General features: G+C 37.3%; 1 protein-coding gene across 1 annotated transcript; it reads left to right on the plus strand.

The window, feature by feature from the left end:
* The first annotated feature begins 941 nt into the window (after window positions 1-941).
* On the plus strand, window positions 942-17,826 carry LOC121642709 (zinc finger protein 853). Its single transcript, XM_041989569.1, has 8 exons — window positions 942-1,301; window positions 3,271-3,428; window positions 4,209-4,465; window positions 6,757-6,844; window positions 9,312-9,424; window positions 11,532-11,645; window positions 11,827-11,914; window positions 17,562-17,826. Exons 1-8 carry the CDS (start codon window positions 1,211-1,213, stop codon window positions 17,598-17,600), a joined length of 948 nt encoding a protein of 315 aa, XP_041845503.1. The 5' UTR covers window positions 942-1,210; the 3' UTR covers window positions 17,601-17,826.
* Window positions 17,827-18,224: the final 398 nt, after the last annotated feature.

The following is an 18,224-nucleotide window of genomic DNA, read 5'->3' on the forward strand; positions in this document are numbered from 1 at the left end:
AGTTTGTCTCCCTCTACTGGCAGAAAATGACAGAAGCAGGTACATCAGCAGCTTGGCTCAACCTTTTCAAGTTCTTCAGATTTGAAGATTAAAAATCTTTGATTAGAGACTTAGATTATTACATTTGGCACAAAGAAATGGGAACTTCACACTCAGCAGTGGGGATACCTCTGATGAAACCCTGAGGCCCCCAAGCCAGACATTTTCCCTGATTATATAGCTTGACATTGTGTCCAAGACCACTAACAGGATAAGTGATAATGACCAGCCTTGTGGAGTCCAGCATGCATCATAAATGAGTCTGATTTTGTACCAAGGATGCGTACAGCTCTTCCTGTGAATAGACAAGCATCTAATACTCTGCAACAATGGTGGTAACCCCCTTCTGTAATAACCCTAACAGAAATCTTCCTGGGGCAAAGGTTGTAAACTTCCTCCAGATCCACAGAAACATGTAGACTGAATGGTCAAACTCCCACACCCCACTCAGTAACTCTGTAAGGGTAAATAGAAAAAAGGCTGCAGTCACCCACTGGTGATCTAATCCCAAAACATTCAACTTTTCCTTTGAATGATCTGATCACAGGTAGGATTTGATTAGAATATTTTTTTACTCTTGAGAGACCAAATATGTTAGACATGTTTTGAAGTGGATTTGAGTTTTGATGATACAACTACTAACAAACAAAAAGGGAAAAGACACTGAGAAACACAATAAGTGATACAAAATGTTTAAGTGTTCATTGGTATTTATCTCCAAACTCTAACCTGAGGCTGCTGCTGCAAAGCCTCCTGCAAGACACAACTTGCCCACCTCCTTCTGCTCTCTCGCAGCCTCAGGGGACACTTTCAGCACAGTATTTGCATGTAATGTCAGATCAAGTCTATAATTTCGGAATAAAACAAGTAATACCGTATCTTCATTCTTTATGCAAGCAGCGGACCAAATGACAACAAAGCACACAGCAGCAGCGCTCCTCACTTCCATGTTATGACAACAGACACTTGGATTAATGCTTAAACTTGCCCTGTGTACCTGCTCCAGGTATGAGTCCTCTTTAAGACCTTCATCTGTTGGAGAAGTTAAATATTGTGTGAAATGTGCACACTGTGTCCTCTCTGACCACGCAAACACACACACACGCCCTGTCCCTGAGGATCATGGGAAGGAGGTTTTAGATTCGAGGGAGCAGTTCAGACACACAGGAGCATGAGGAGGTTTTTCCGAGCGCATAGGGACGAAGACTACAGTCAGATCCAGTACCTGACCGCCAAATGCACCCGCCTGACTCATGATAAAGGTAAGTGCTGAAGGTCAAGACTTTTACGATGAAAATGGGTGAAAATTCCCCTTTACCCCTTACACACATTGCCTGTTTGCCTGTTTTATTGTAGTTTTTATTCAACAGACGTGTTTGAACATAACAGAATTCAACACCACATTCAATCACATTCACTACATTCACCTTAATGTGATTTATTAGTAATTCCTTGGTGATCATCAAAAAGTTTTGAAGAGTTTATACTCCTCCAGTTTGCTGGGATTTTCATGTAATCACATTTAAAACTAGTTTCATGTTGTAAAATGAAATACTATGATTAACATGCTTGCTACATGCTAAATTTGAAGCCTTGTTTTAATTGTTAAATCATTAATTGTGTATTGCCTGATATAATATATATTCTGTAGTTTGATTCAGTGATCACAACTTAAAGTGAAACTAGGTAAAATTGGCCATGCAAAAGTGTACTTATTCTGTCTTCATATTTACACAGTCATCAGGACTTGAAGTAAAACAACTTTTATGTATGAGTTAATATTTCTTTTATTCCTGTTTTTAACTGCTCCATACCATGGAGATAAATTAGCCTGAAATGGTGTGAAAATAACATCTAACTGTACTCTTGACTTGAAGAGGTGGCTACAAACTTGACAGCTTTGAACAAAGCGTCACATCATGACATCTGTTGGACAAAAATGACATTGCAACCACAAAAATCGTCTTCTGAGGCCTAACACATAATCTATACGGTAGATATTGAAAGAAAAGTCCTGCATTATTTTTGCTCTCAGTTTTCTAATATTTTTGACAAAGGGATTAATAGAAGATTAATAGAAGATTATATATTTAGTCTCTTGTGTGTCATCTATCTAATCCTTCCTTTTAATACTGAATTTGACTATCTGTAATATGTTCAAGGGCAATCCATCTACTACACAACCCCTTGCTCTTGATTTGTGATGCCTAAAATAGTTTCAAATTACTCAAGCTGGATAATTGGCCTCCGTGTCCTGTTGTAGACTAAAATGAAAGAAAAGAAAAGAAAAACAAACAAACAAAAAAACACTCACAGATTGTCAGATTGTTTTACATGCTAGAAAAGAGTCTAAAACATTACACTGTCCACAACCCTCTTTAACTTCTTTTGGTCATCATTTGCATGACCAATGGGGGCAACTAGTTTGGCAATAAGTCTTTAAGGACTGGTTTTATATCAATACATATATTGGAGGGAAGGATATTTGGGAGTTATGTAATGTATTTAGTAATGATTTGAATTTACATTAAGTCTTGTTCTGTTATTTTTTCTTCTCTTTGTATTACTGATATTCTGGGTTATTTTATGGATTGTACAGGATAGACAAAAATAAGCCTCGGCTCCAGCCTGTTCCTTTTTTCAGTAATGTTTAGTGCAAGTATGTATAATAAATCTTTGTCAGTTGAATGCATATATTTCAAGTTTTGTAGATTGTAACTAAAATAAACCATTCATTCATTCATTCATTCATTCATTCATTCATTCATTCATTCACTCACTTGTATCAAATAGGACTCATTTAGTGTTATAAATTCCACTTTTTACATGAGGATTTCTACTTCTGCCTTTATTAATATATCACTAATCATTTGCGAGTTTGGACTATGGGATGGTTTGAAGACACTGACCCAATAGACTCACCATTTTCAACTTTTTCTAAACCAAGCTATTTTAAGAGAGAGCATCTTTGTAAAATAAGCACGATGATGTTTAATAGAAGTACATTTTTAAATGTATAAATATGTATTTTTTAATAGTAATATTAGACACAGATCCTAATAACAGGTCATAAACAACCAAATAATTAAAGGTCCTGAGTGCCATTTACAGACCATATATATAATCAATCTGAAATGTGTTGTAATGGATCCCCATTAATTTAAGACATAAATATGAAGATTATGTGTGACTGTCCAACCTGACTGTAATTTGGTCTTTGGGTGACTGCAGGAGTACTGGACAGAGAATTTCTGGTGTCCAGAGAGAGGGAGAGGAAACTGCAGAATGATCTGGAAGCTGTGACCACTCGACTCCTCCAACAGGAGCAGCTGAACATTGAGCTCAGGATGAACCAGGACCAGCTCATCAGCAGGATCCACCAGCAGCAGGTGGCTTCAACATGATTCCTGGGAGTCCCACAGAAAATGATCATACCGGTGTCTGACAATAAAAAAAACAAAAAAATAACAAACAAAACAAACAAAAAAACCCCCCAAAAAACAATATCTTTAAATAATTTAAAACAAGTGTAATACACTAATAAATTCCTTTAATGTAAATATTTGATGAGTTGGTCGGATGCAGCTGAAACCAGAGATGGCACTGTTAAACTATTAGCATATGCTTCATCTTAATATTAGCTATTTTTTCTCTCTTCGTAAGTGTACAATACTAATTTTCAATATGTCTTCATTCAAAGTGATATTCCTGATAAATATAAAAAAAGCTAAGGTAAAATCTGCACTCTGCACTTTTTTTTAAAATTTATTATTATTTTATTTTTAGCTTAGCATGTTCTTAAGCTAACTAGTCGGCTAGGGCTACTTTCAGTTGATATAGCAGTGGATTCAGTCAGTTTATTTTACATGTAGGATGGTATAAAATGTCATGTCTTTTGTCAGTTAAACCTACAGTAGGGCGCCAGAAAGAAGCAAGCTAGCCAGTGGAAATTATTTTAGGCTATGAAGATCCCAATGTTCTTTAAACTTTAGCGGTATCTAGACGTTTGGAGAGTGACACCCCCAAAGAGTTTTGACTCATTTTCAGGTTTGAGCTAGTAAGTTTATGTGTGTTTATATGAATTTCTTTGTTTGTAGTAACAATACTTTGTCCAGGACATCTTTCAGGAAAATGTCCTGAATATACATTTCTGTTAATATGTCTTGTAGGACCTGGTGGGCTTGCTACAGCAGCGTGTGGTCCTGCTGGTGGAGGAGAGCTCTCGGGACGCAGAGCTGCTGCAGCAGGTTAGCTCCGAGTTGCTGTGTCTCCAGAGCTCTGAAGTTCAGCTGCAGGGCCTGGTGGAGCAGCTGCATGCTGAGGCCCAGCATCGGGCTGCAGTGGCAGACAGCCTCAAGGCAGAGCTGCATGCTGAGGCCCAGCAGAAAGCTGTAGTGGCAGAGAGCCTCCAGGCAGAGCTGCGCAGGTAGGCCCACAGTGGATCCAATAGTTTATGTAACTCAAGACTCAGTAGCCTTCATGTTTAGAAATGGTCAATATTAAAAAGTGAGACCAAAATTATAGCGGGGACCATTAGAGAATCCATCACAGTCTTTCCAAGCAAGGATGAATTGGGGCTCACCATTTTTATATCAGAAATACTGTCACAGACATCAGTAAGCTCCAATATAAGATTTCCCAGAGCAAGATTGCAAAAAAACACAAAAACAAAACAAAAAAACAAACATAAAAACCCTACAAAACAATCGGCTTCTAAACATCTATATAGCAATATATTAAAAGACTTTTGGGATTTGGGGAAATTTGATCCCCCAGATGGCACAGCGTGAAAAAACATCCTGCTGTCATGATCAACTACATGGGCTAAGGAGGACCTGGGGAGACTATTTTATTCAGAAAGTCCACACATGGACACATGAAAGAAGTCCTATATCAGCTCTGTGCAGAAACAGAAAGTTCTCTGGACACACACTCATCTCAGATGGGTTGAAATGACAGTGGACTTGGGTTCTGTGGTCAGATAAGGCTGCATTTCAGATGGTTTTGGGATAATCTGATATTTAGTTTGAGATGCCAAATACAAACCAGGCAGCTGTCAGAGAAAGCTGCAAAACCAGCATCTGTGGTGGTATGAGTGTGCGTCAGTGTCCATGGTATAGATGATTTCATATGTGTAAAGATAGCATTGATTCACAGGTGGCTGTTGGAATTTAGGTCTGTGGCTATTTCAAAAGTACAATGTCAAACCTCATTTTACACAACTTCCAACTGCATGTCTTCATACACAAGGTGTGTGTGCTTGACTGGCCTGTCTACAGTCCACGTACTTTAAAGCATGTCTACTATAGAAAATGAATGGAGCATCATGAAAAGGCAAATCAGATAACAAAAAACAAGGACTGCTGAGAAGCTGAGATCTTGTATTAAGCTAGAAAGGTTTCTCTGAAAATTGTATCATTTAGGAACTTTAGTTCCCAAACCTTAAAAAGTGCCATTAAAAGGCAGTTGATGACACACAGTGGTTAACATGCCTGTATTCCAACTTTTGACATTCAATGTTCTCAATGAAAATGTTAAAATTAATGTATTTTTACTTGTATTTATTAAAGGCTGAAAAATTGACAAATTACAAATAAGTTTTATTGCATTTTAAAAATTTTCCACTTTTTTTTGTGAAGGGGTTTGTTTACTGAGTACTATTTTGGTATTTATCAATTGTTGTATAGCAGTGGTAATATTATTCCACAGACTTTTGCAATTTATAAACAACTTTTAAACTTTAATTGCTCTCAGACAAAGAGCTGCCAGGGCTCAGTATATCTCAGAAACAGTTGCATTAACCCGTCCGTGAAGATTCTCAGTCATTCAGGTCATGGCAATCCTGAGTGCATGAATCGAGACAAAGAAACCAGATAAGAAGTCGAGTTGTCTTTTTTTTAAAGTACTTAGCGTTCCAGTAACATAATTTCTCCTGCTGTTACTTGAGATCCTGAATTGTTGATGGTCTGATTCAAACACATTCCTTCATGTTCTTCCCAGCTGTTCAAATGGAACAAAAATTAGCATGAACCCAGACAAGGCTGCAGACAGAAAAAGAAAAGAAACATCAAAATTATTTACCTTTGATCACCATCTCTAGTGAACCCATACCTACAGGAGCTGTCATCAGCTGCTTTGCAAACCCACAAAAAAGAAAATAGTCTCCAACCCGAGACTGAACAAAAACATCAAACTTGGACCTGCACTTTAAAGTCAGCAGAAAAAGCCAGTTGTCCCTCATTCTGCTTCCTTTAATTCCCCACAGAGCTTTGGATTACAGTTAGTTTGTCATCACATTAGGACTTCAAGAGTTCAGATAAAAGAGAACTTTGCATCTGCACAAATGTATTATTTAAATCTGCTTTTCATTTATTATCAACACCAACATGTGTTATTATCTTTGAGGATTAAAAATAAAAATCTCATGAATGAAAAGAACTGTTATTTTGAATAATATTTTATATTTTCTTACTAACTAAAGTCTGGCAGTCACACAAAAAGAATATTACACAATACTGTCAATATCTTACATCTGTTGTAAAATATTTGAAGTCCATTTTCTTTTTAGTTACTGGTGAGTGAATAAATGTAAATAGACATATGCATGGAATTTTCTGTGTAGCTGATTCATTTGTCTATCTGCAAATGGTAAAAGCATGGGGAATGGTAAGACGACAAACGGATAAAAAATATCTTTCCCCCATTTGTCATAAACAGTAAGATGCTGGAGCTTGAGGAACTACAAGACACCAACAGGAGCCTCAGAGAGGAGCTGAGGGAGCTCCGCAAAGCTCATAGCAAAGAGGTGAGGGGTCAAAGTTTAACTCTGTGAGTTGAGATTAAAACTGTATCTGCATGATGAAAAACAAAACAAAACAACATAATGTTCAGGTTTGAAAATTGATCCTAAAAAACTTTAAACATGCTGTGCCACGGATAAAACATCTCTGAAGGAGCACATAACGTTTGTCAATCCATATGCTAATTTTCTGAATGTTCACCTAAAACAACACGCTGACATCCGTTATGTACATTCATGGAGCCATTATTGCCCTACAGCATCTCCAGGCTGAGAATCTGCACTTCACAACTTTGTGTTTATTCCTGGAGCGTTTCATGACAACTGCTCATTGCTTTACCGCACATGTCAGCAACTGGATACCAACATACGGGCTGTTTTGAACTGGAACGTTAGCATGCACACTATCAAAGAAACCAAAGAGAATTTTCTTTTTCAGAGGAGCAGTCCTAAACAGCTCACACTCCTGCTCTTTAAATGCTACTCTGGTCTTTATTATACATTGGAAGGAAAGCATACTTATTTAGCACCTTTTTACTCAGAAACATCCCAAAGTTCACCTCATACATAGCGTTGCTGTCAGGCACAAACCTCCTATGTCCAAAATTCATGATTTTTTTTTCCTTCATAAATCAGCACTATTGGTCACCCTTTATGTCCGTCTGTAGTTTTACAAATATTTAACCAAAGATATATGATGTAAAACACAATACCAAGTTTGATGACATTAGTCCAATTATTACAAAAAGTTTTGGACATAGGAGGTTGGTGCCCGACAGCAGCGATACGCAGGTGTGCTAAGAACAAATAAAAAACAGAACATTAATGCAGTTCAATTTTATAACGAAGAATTAAATCAATTTGTAGAAACAAGCTGTGAGCTGAGGTGAAAAACTAAGATCTTTAGTAAATCTTTAGTTTGGATAGTCTGGACTCTTACTGTAATTTTAATGTACAGTTTTAACCAGTAGTCCAAATATTTTAACTGGGAGGTCAGCAGGATTTTTTTTTCATAAGTTCAAAAGCGATTATGTGTATGGCCACCATTTAGTGTGTCAATAACTCATTAATATTAATAATTTATTAAATATTAAATTAATAACTTATGTTAAGTCATGGAGGAGCAAAAAGAAAAACAAAAAGAGACTAGAGAGAATTGTAATTAAAACCAGTAAATAAAACCTCAGAGATGAGTCCTGTCCAAGAAATTCAGCGGTTCAGGCCACCAGTCATAAATATAATACACCATATACAGGGAACATAAAATAATAAATGTATAAAAATATGATTAAAGGAAAATATAAAACCATCTTAAATTTAGAAACCAAAAGGTTTAAACACCAAAACTTCAGAAAATTGAATCACCTCAACTGCTACACTGCAGGCCAAAAGGGGGCAGAAGTGTGCTGTTTTTTGGCCTGTAAACTAAATATTATTTAAACATGATTACTCAATGAGAAGCTTCAACTGTATGCCACACAACTTCTGACTCAAACAACACTTTAACAAGAAAAATGGAAGTAACATGCAGAGTCACAGGATAACAAAAGAAAGTTGTGGAGTGTGTGAATGTTTTAGACTCGTACTGATAATGTAACACAATCTCTGGCAGGACGCTGAGGCCAAACATCCAGCTTGAGTAATTCAGAATTATTCTCTGAGGCAGATGGATTGCCCTTGATTTCAACATAATACAGATACAGTCAGATTCAAGATTAAAAAGAAGGATTAGATAGGAGATACATACAGATTTCCTGATCAAAATTTTAGAAAACTGAGAGCAAAACTAATTCAGGACTTTCAGTTGAGTATCTAGAGAATAGTTTATATATTATACCTCTGACAACAATGTTGCCCTGTGGGTGCAATGCCGTTTTTGTCCAGCAGATGTCATTATCACACACTTACAGCGCTTACAATCAGGAGTACAGTTAAATGATTTTTATGCTTCAGGCTAATTTATCTCAATAGGGAAGAATGCCAGTTAAAACCAGGAATAACACATTATTAACTCATACATAAGAGCTTATGGTTCAAATTTAAACCAAGTCTGTTTTAGTTCAGATTTTGTTGTCATAAGGTTTGTATTAGTGTGTAATAGGTTTGGGTATTTGTGGATAATTCCCCTGTTTTGTCAGAGGAATTATCTTTAAAGACTCCCTTGTTGGCCTGTGCTTCAACTAGTCCATCAACAAGCAAATAATCTATTTTTACTTTTTATCTTTCCTTTAAGACATGTGCACAAGGCCAAGAGAACAGAGCAGACTGCAGTATCAATGAGAACTTAATGAGAAAACGTTTATTATAAGCCTGAACTCACTCATCTGTCCGAATGATGAGTCGTTACTCTAATCTGTATTTACACACCACAATCACCGTTTCCTGATTTTGTTGTCTTGATCACATCCTGGTTTCAGGAGGAAATAAAGTGATGTCATCTGCCTGTTTTTTTTCTTTCTTTTGTTTGCTTGAGGTAAGAGAACTGCAGCAGGAAAATGAGGGAAGTCTGAAGAAACTGCAGGAGACAGCAGAGCAGTTTGAGTGGCTTTGTCAGCAACAACGCTACTGGATGTGTTGTGTCAAGAGGTGGGTATAATGTAGCCCAAAAAACAAACAAACTAAAAACACCTTATGATTTCCACACAGGAACTTTATTGGTCAATTAGTCAATCAGAATTTATTTGTATAGCACAAATAAAATCCCAGAAATTTACTTGAGGAAATGCTAAAGACGGATAAAAGGTCGCAAAAAATCATTAAATTATACAAAACAGTTATAGAGGATATTAAATCAGGAAGATAGATGAGATAAAATAAAATAAATAAATTTGCCAGTTGGTATATATTTACACTGACAAATGCCAAAATTAACCAACTATTTGAAGCATTTTTATTCCAGCTTGAAGGAAGAAGGGTTTTATATTAAGTACAGTGCTGGCAAAAGTTTTGGTGGTGTCTCAAATTTTGTGCGTCAAAGTTTGCTGCTTCACAATTTTTTTAAAGAACATATCAACATATTTCTATTGTATCCTACTGGAAAAGAGTCGGTATGCACAATGTTGACCCTCTTCATTCAGACTTACTAAAATTGAGCTTCTGAACCAAATCCTGTCTGACTGGGATCCTATGGGGGTATTTTTCTATCTTTAATCAAGAGCACAATTCTTTGCTTTAAGAGCAAGATTTCTGGTTTTTACACTCAAATACCATCTTGCTCTCTCTCAAAACTCTGCTCTCACACTCAGAAAGTCCCTCTTGCTTTCAAATATATTGTTCTTCCTTTTAAAACTCTGCACTCAGACTTGGTCTCTTTCCCTCACACTCAGACACATTCTCTGCTCTCTCAAAACGTCTGCTCTTGGATATTTTTCCTCTCTCTTGGGTTGCAGAAAGAGCTTGGCTTTCTCTGTGTGCTACATGTGAACTTGTTCTTAAATGTGTATTAAATAAGCGTAACATGTTCACATTTGGCACTTTCAAATAAAGTGACTAATGCAGATTTAAAGGACAAGACATCTAAAGAAATGTCAAGCACTCAGTTAAACTGAGTCCAATCTGTCATTGTATGAAAAGGATTTAATTGGCTTGATTACTTTTTAAATCTGATGTGCACATACAAAAACTGATACTACTGTCCAAGCCAGTTTGATTGATGGTATATTTTACTAATCTATGCAACCATCAAATGATCTTGCATGGGGAAAAACATAACTGCTTAGGGTGTTCCAGCTGAAAGAACTGTATACTGGATTTGCTGCAGTAAAGAAGGCTTTGGGACACCCAAGAATATCCACCAAGTATCAGGATTTTCATAATTTTTTGTAGTTGGGAGTGAGTTGGGTTTCCATCAGCACAGAGCTTGAACAGTCAGGTGTGAGTGCTTCTGCATGTAATGTTGATAAAACCTTTGGATGATGGCTCAGTGTCTAAAAGGGCAGCAAACAAGCTGCTTTTCTCCAGGAAAAACATCAAAGACAGACTGAATTTCTGCAGAAAGTACAAGGACTGGGCAGCAGAAGACTGATATACAGTTATAGTCGCTGATGAGGCATCCCTCCATCTATATGGGACATCTGGAAAATCAATTGTCAGATGAAGAAAAGGTGAATTCTAGCACGAGTGCTGTGTTGGGCCAACATTGAAGCACCCTGAGACTACTGTGTGTGGGGTTGCTTCTTATCTAAACGAGTTGGCTTCCTCGCACATCTGTCAGGAACAAGGATTGGTAATAAAACATTCTCTAAGAGCAACTTCAAGAATAATCCAACAGCCATTTTGGTGCAGTTTCGAGCATTTCAAGGGAGCATACCATGCCACAAAGCAAAAGTGATACCAAAGTGGCTTGCCTGCATTAGCTGGAACTTTTTTTTTTAAAATATGTGACCTATCACATATAAATTTATAAACGCAGATTAGAATCAAGAATGAGACTGATAATAGCTTTCTATTGGTAATACAATTAGAGTCAAAGCTTGTTATTACTTTATTATTACATCTTATTAACCTGTTTCTTGGTAGTAAATTGTGTTAATCTAAATTAGGCACAAACAACAACAACAAAAAAATATATATATATACACATTTCATTGCATTCTGCAAGAAAAATTCTTTATGAAGTTTGGAGGGGATAGAGGTTTAGTTGGCTCCACATGTTGCTGTGCATAAAGAAAAGCTGTGTTATTGGGTTTCACAGGTTCAAAGACTGTCTGATGGAGGAGCGGAGGGTTGGGAAAGAAAAAGAGCTACATGATGGCAGTTTAAAGCAGACCCTCCTCCGTCCCCTACCAACCACAGAGGGCTGCGACAGGTGGGCGCATGCCAACAGATCCATCTGTCTTATTAAACCCAAAGTCACTACGTTACCCTGCTACAAAAGATATTGTTGAGAATACCTGCATCAGTTCAACAATATAAATAATGTTCTTCATTTTCCTGCTTAACGTATTCTCTGTATGATACATGTTAAACCTGATTTTAATTCAAAACAGCCTAACATCATGGGATGAAGAGCAAAGGGCAGATCTGGATTCACAGGTCGAGAAGTCCAACATTTTTTATGAGGAGCTCTTTAACCAGGTATGTTTTGTTTGGCTCAGATTTATTTTGTGCTGCTTTTTGTATGAAAAAATGCTTAATAGATCACATTTGATTTGTTATCATTTCAGCCCAAAAGTGGTTCAGAATGTCTCTGCTCAGTCTTTTGGATCTTTTGGTAGGAGACGTGACAAAACCTTAGGGATTTGATATTTAAGCTTCATTAGTGCTAATATTCATCAGGAAAAGTTACCAGTCCTCAACAGGAATTGTCAGTTTTCAAATAAAAGCTTATTCAAGGCGGAGGTCATGTATGTCTGTCTTTTAGCAACATAACTTAAAAAGTTATGGACAGATTTTGATCAAATTTTCAGGAAACCTAATAAATGGAATAAGTAACAAGTGATTACATTTTGGAGGTGATCAATATTACCCCCTGGATCCAGGAATATTTTAAAGGATTCTTTACTATGGAGAGATAGGTACAATTATGTCATTAGAGCTCCTAGCTTAAAAATCATTGGCAAAAAAAATAAAAAAATACAAAAATTACAATGGCTCAGCAGAGTCATTCCAGTTCATCCCAGTTACCTGTTTCTCCATCTCTCTCGCTTTCTTCTCTCCCTTCTATGCATTCAGTAAACCCTGATCTCTGGTCTGCAGTTACTCTTCGTCTTCTTCTTTATATTTTTTTGTTGGCTTGCAAAAACGAATTGGTGCATTACTGCCACCAAGTGGTCTGGAGTGTGGTTCAGACTGTTTCCAGGAGCCCAAGTTGTCAAAACATTAGTTTGTCTGCAACATTTTCCCAATCCCATGGCCCCCCGTATCATGTTGTCATGCCCCCCAGTTTGAGAACCACTGGTTTACGGTGATACCAGGGTCCAAGTACGGACACAGAGCTGAGTATAAGTGAACAAGGTATAATGTAATCCAGTGGCAGGAAAAAACGGGCCGGAGATGAGCAGAGGAGTGATGACATGTAAAGCAGGCAGGTCTGGGTTCCCGAGAGCAGCAAACAAACAATGATTAGACGAAGGCTGAGGGAAATCACGGACAAACTAAAAGTAGAAATGGCCAAGTGCTGTTTCCACTGGGTAAACCAACAATCTGGTGATGACTGGAAGGCCAAGCAGGTATAAATGCTGCTGATTACAGCTAAGGTGAAGATCCATTTGCCAGGTAAACAGAGGCATACCCACCACAGCCACACACCAGAGCAGGGACATGAACCACAACATAAAATGGTTAAAAACCGGGAAAAAACATACCACATCTGGAAAAAATGAAAATTACAAATCCTCAAAATATGTGTGACAAAACATTAGAGGGATATAAAAACATTAAAGATCATTAAGTAAAAAAAATATATGATTAAACCAGGGAAATAAATAAATAAAAACTGCAAGAGGTCTACCTTAAAGTTGTTTTGTCATTTATTTATTTATTTTTACTTAAAGGGGATTTGTGGATTTTGTAACTGAAAGGTTTGTGTGACAGGTTGATGTGTGTAATCCAGGGTTGTCACTGTTTTCATTACTTTAAAGATTCCCCATCAATTTCTTGACCATATAATCTCCCCAGAGGTATTTACACTGCATTTTATTGGAAGAATGAAACTCTTACATACTCAGAAAATCCTAACATTTAAGAAGTTATATCACTAAAAGGCTTGATTAAAAACAATTTAATCAAATATGTGATTAAAAATGAAGGACATTCTTATTCTTAAGTCTTAATTCTCTGACCCTCCAGTTCTTTAATGAGCCTTTTTGTTTTTGAGTATTTGATGATAATATGGTGCAGATCACAGGACTGATATAAAATGCATCCACAAACAGAGCCAATATTCTTCTGGGTGCAGCTGCCGGCCCCTGCAGGAGCTGTCATCCAGCCAGAAGTTTCACAAAACCCTGATATTGTCTGGGTACCACAGTCTCTTCATTATACTTTGACTCTTACAGATCAAAGTATTTGTGCAAAAAAAACATTTAATGCAAAATGCTCCTCAAAGAACAGAGGTTAGGTTCCAAAAAGGTTCCACTGTACAGTTTCCCTCTTTGGTTTGGCCAGGACAATAATGGCGACAATGGACCAGGATTTGAATGAATACACAATAAGTTCCCCTAAACAGGGAGAGGCAGCAAAGAAAATCTATTTTTCAGATTAACAACCAATTCATAGTTTTTGCATCTGTGTCTTGATGTAAATTGTGGCATGTATCTAAGCGAATGGTTGGAGCAGACTGTTTTGTTTTGGTTGCCAGCCTGTAGCCCAGCATCTGTGATGACATGGAGTTTAGGCATTGCAAGCAAGACAGACTGCACACAAATCAGGAAAACATGGCAGTCACACAGTGCAATTCCAGTTATTCTTCTGAGAATTTCTGCAGGGAGACTTACAGCTATGCCTTAATTATTTATCGTTTTTAATAAACATAAATATCTGACACCTTGTTGAAGTAGCTGATTGTTACCATGAATTTATGGTGTGAATACAACTGTGTGTCTTTTAGCTTCAGTTACATTAACATCAATACTCTCTGACTAAACAGCCTGAATGGAAGTTGTTTTTTTATTGTTCGTCTAAGAGCCAACTGAGAATATTTTTAAAATGATTCAAGCAGAGCCCCTCTCACATGGTCATATTTTATACTCTTGCATTTTTATTCCAATGTCAGATAGGTTGCTTTTACTGCACAGCATGGGAAAACTGGTACTAATCAATCACTTTTTACCACTGAAACTCAAAAAGCATGATATTAAAAAGTGTATCTGTTCTTTTGCTAGGCCTATAAGAGCTTCAAGCTGCCAAACGAATGAGAAATTTAAACTGCACAATTTGAGGGTACTCACATATCTAACCTGTGAGCACTTATTAAAGGAAAACTAACTAAATTTCTCCTAAATTTCAAACTACTAATTTGTCTTTTATGATGCACAAGTTTCTGCTTTTGCATGTTAGAAAGGATTCGTTGAAATTAACCAATCTAATCATCCAAAATCTCTGGATCGAGACAAGTCCACATCTGAGGGGTGAGGAAGAAATTCAGAACATAGTGATATTCATCTAGGGATGGCAGCCAGTCCCCTGTGGACTCATACGGTCACCAGAACATTCATAAAATTGATACTTCATGGTAACCAGAGTCTAATTAAAGTTAGAGAAGCTTTCGGCTGAAAAGCCATTTTATAACCAAGCCAGAACTGTACAATGCCCCAGAAAGACCTCGTCCAGGGAGAGTTCACAAATCCTGACAGGACCTCAAACACTTCATCCTCCTGGAAAATCTTTTAGTGAAAGCTGTTTGTTGGGGATTTCTAAAAGCACCCACATCTTCCAAATGACAAGTTCAGTGTTTTAAAAACTGGGGATGAGAGGAAGCCTGACAGACAGAACATAAGGCTAATACTCATGGGTGGATGTCTGCCAGTCCCCTGAGGAGCCGCCAGGTTGCCAGAATTGTTAGAGAGGGCTGATGGTCTCTGAGCACAGGAGTCACATCATGCCTTTTCACTGTCTGTCTGTATATCTATCTGTTGGTTGCACATGGCTTCCTCCCAAGTCGCTCGAGTTGTCATCCAAAGCAGCAAAGACATGACTAATAATGACTGAAGGAGGTGATTGCCAATAGCCTCTGTGCTGCATTCCCTTCACCTCTCACAGGCTCTGCTCTGCATTTCTTTGGGTAATTATTCTGATTGAGAGCAGATGATGCAGTTTTTTTTTTTCTTTTTGGTCCCCGCAGAGCTGAAAGAGGTTTGGAAATTTCTTTGGAGGAGCTGATAGCCTCAGAGACAAGCAGGAAACAACCATGATGAAACTTATTACCAGCTCTGACATGATTTATAGAAACTGCAGATCCACATTGTCTGGACAGACGTTTCATGCTAACATGATAGAGACAGAAGTAGGAAGCTTAACTGTTGGCTGGACAGACATCAGAGTCAGACATTTTCTGTTGCAGTCTTGGTTATAATCAAGTTGATAAATGAATCTTTTTCTGATGTCTAGCAAGCTAATTTGCATCATGCTGAAATGTAAATGATGATATGCTCTTAGGTCAACTGTTAAACACAGTTTCATTGAAAAAGAAAATGAGAGAAGATGACAATGCTTTCATGCTATCACTTCCTTTTATCTACTTCATGCTCTTCTGATATAGTCAGTATTTGACATTTCAGCATTTCTTGCTTCAGGAGCTTGTATCTACAAGCTAACTAAACTTAACATTGATTAGTAATTCACTTTGTCATATTGCCAGTTTGAAGATTCTTCAAGTCCTTTGAGTCTTTAGATTTTTGGCTAAGTTTGGTTGGGAGAGACTATCCTCCTCTGTTAACATGCCCATGTGGTGTCCATGTGGCTCTGTTCAAAGAATATGTGACCTTTAGTGGTTGTGGGAGCAACTGATTGCAAGAGGAAAAATGTCATCTAATAATGTTGATTTTTAAATCAGATAAAGTGATGTTGCAGCCTAAAGCCAACAGGTTAATAGCAAACTTTCATTACATGTTATTTTGCACATGTGGATTGCATTGTAAAAAGAATGTATTTAGGCTCAAATGCTGATCATTTTCTAACTGTTGAGGTAAAGTTTTTGTCTCAACCCAACCAGAAAATGATTAAAGAGTAAATAACTATATATATATCTAAGAATCTCATTCTGACAAAGGCTCATGATTAAAAGTGTGGCGCTTAGCTGGAATTGTTGTGTGGGGGTTGGTGGGAGGAGCATGGCACATTGTTTCTTCTATAGGCAGTTCAGGATCATTGGACCTGGTTTTATAGGCCTTGATTTGATGTTTTTGTAATCCAAAAAAAAAAAAAAAAGGGTTTCTTATTTTCCATGTATGTCACATATGTGTTGGTGTGACTCATACACTGTATATAAAAGACTGCACAGGCCAGTATAGTGGTGGAGCATAGGGCACCACCTGTCCAATCAAACAAGGGTTTGCTTTTCTATTTAAGCAATCCAACAAGTAGTTTTCTTCTAAAATTCTCCTCATCTTTTAGACCTCATCTTGACCTCATGTGCACTGCAATTTAATAATTCCACTATGAACAGAGGGAATAGCTACAAAAAATGCTCTTAATTCTTTATTTATGAAATATCTAAGCCAAATCTGGAGTGTTAGTGTTTTTTTGAGCCAGGCTACATCCACTAAACCAAGCCAATTAAAACATATCCCATTGCCAGCAGTAGCATGTTTAAACTCAATGCTCTGGGGGTTGCAGTGTATTCAGAATTGGTCCAGTAGTTACATTTACCTCCCACTAACATGCAGGGATGGCATTACTCTATACTCTGAAGGTTGTGTTGGATTCCAGCTTGTGATGACCATGACTTAAGCAGTACAAAATGATAACACATCAATCTTGGTTGAAATAAATTCATATTAGGGCCAACATGTTCATTTATTTGCCAAATTATCTTTAAAAATGAAGAAAAACAGGTAAAAGTGAAAGTCATGTTTTGTTTTGTTTTTTACACTTAATCCTTAAATCTTAAAATTTAAGATAAAAAGAAGTCCATCAAAACTTTTTATCAGCTTGTATGTATTTTTAATTTTTTTAGTTTACATTCCTTCATGTTGGATTTTTTTCTTTTTTTTTCAGATTTTCCACATACTTTGGTTTCTTCTCTTTTGTCATCTTCACTCAGAGTTGATTTTTCTGTCCTCAGGCCGGGAACCCTGTCATCAGAAACCACAAACCTCCATGAGGACAGATGCCTGAGGACTCATCTTCACTTTCTCTTCCCACCTTTAGCAAACAAGAATATAACTACAAGATGTTTGTATGTGTGGCTGTGTGGGAAGACTTCCAGTCATTGTTCTGAAAAACCAAACAGTCTTGGAAAAACATACCTGTAAAACCACACGGCTGTTGTTCCTCTTCCACTATTGTTTACAATGATTTATAACTGTATTAAAAACTCTACAACCCTCCCCTTTTCCACCCGTTCTCCTTTTGCTGTCACATATGCACATCACATGTGCCTAAAGTTGTCAGGTCACATTTTTCTGTAATTGTCCATTTTTCAGACCTTGTAATCAACACCACTAATAAGAGCACAAGCACCTGAGAATGCCCTCTTTTGTTGTTTTGCCAATAAATCCGCTGAGGAGAAGCAGCAGCTGGTGCACAGAGACCCAAACCAACATGTTGTTTTGACCAGTTAAAACTTTATTATTGTTTCCACACTGGTTCAAGGCATCGCAGCAGTGATGATCACATCTGTACTTATCACTTGGCTTCCCCTTGTCAGCAAGAATCTAAAGATTTGGTCTTTTTCATTTGATTTGAAATGTGAAAAACATAGTCAAGCCAATTTTATGCAGAGCAT

The sequence above is a fragment of the Melanotaenia boesemani genome, chromosome 7 (assembly GCF_017639745.1).
Source record: "Melanotaenia boesemani isolate fMelBoe1 chromosome 7, fMelBoe1.pri, whole genome shotgun sequence".
NCBI classification, from domain to species: domain Eukaryota; kingdom Metazoa; phylum Chordata; class Actinopteri; order Atheriniformes; family Melanotaeniidae; genus Melanotaenia; species Melanotaenia boesemani.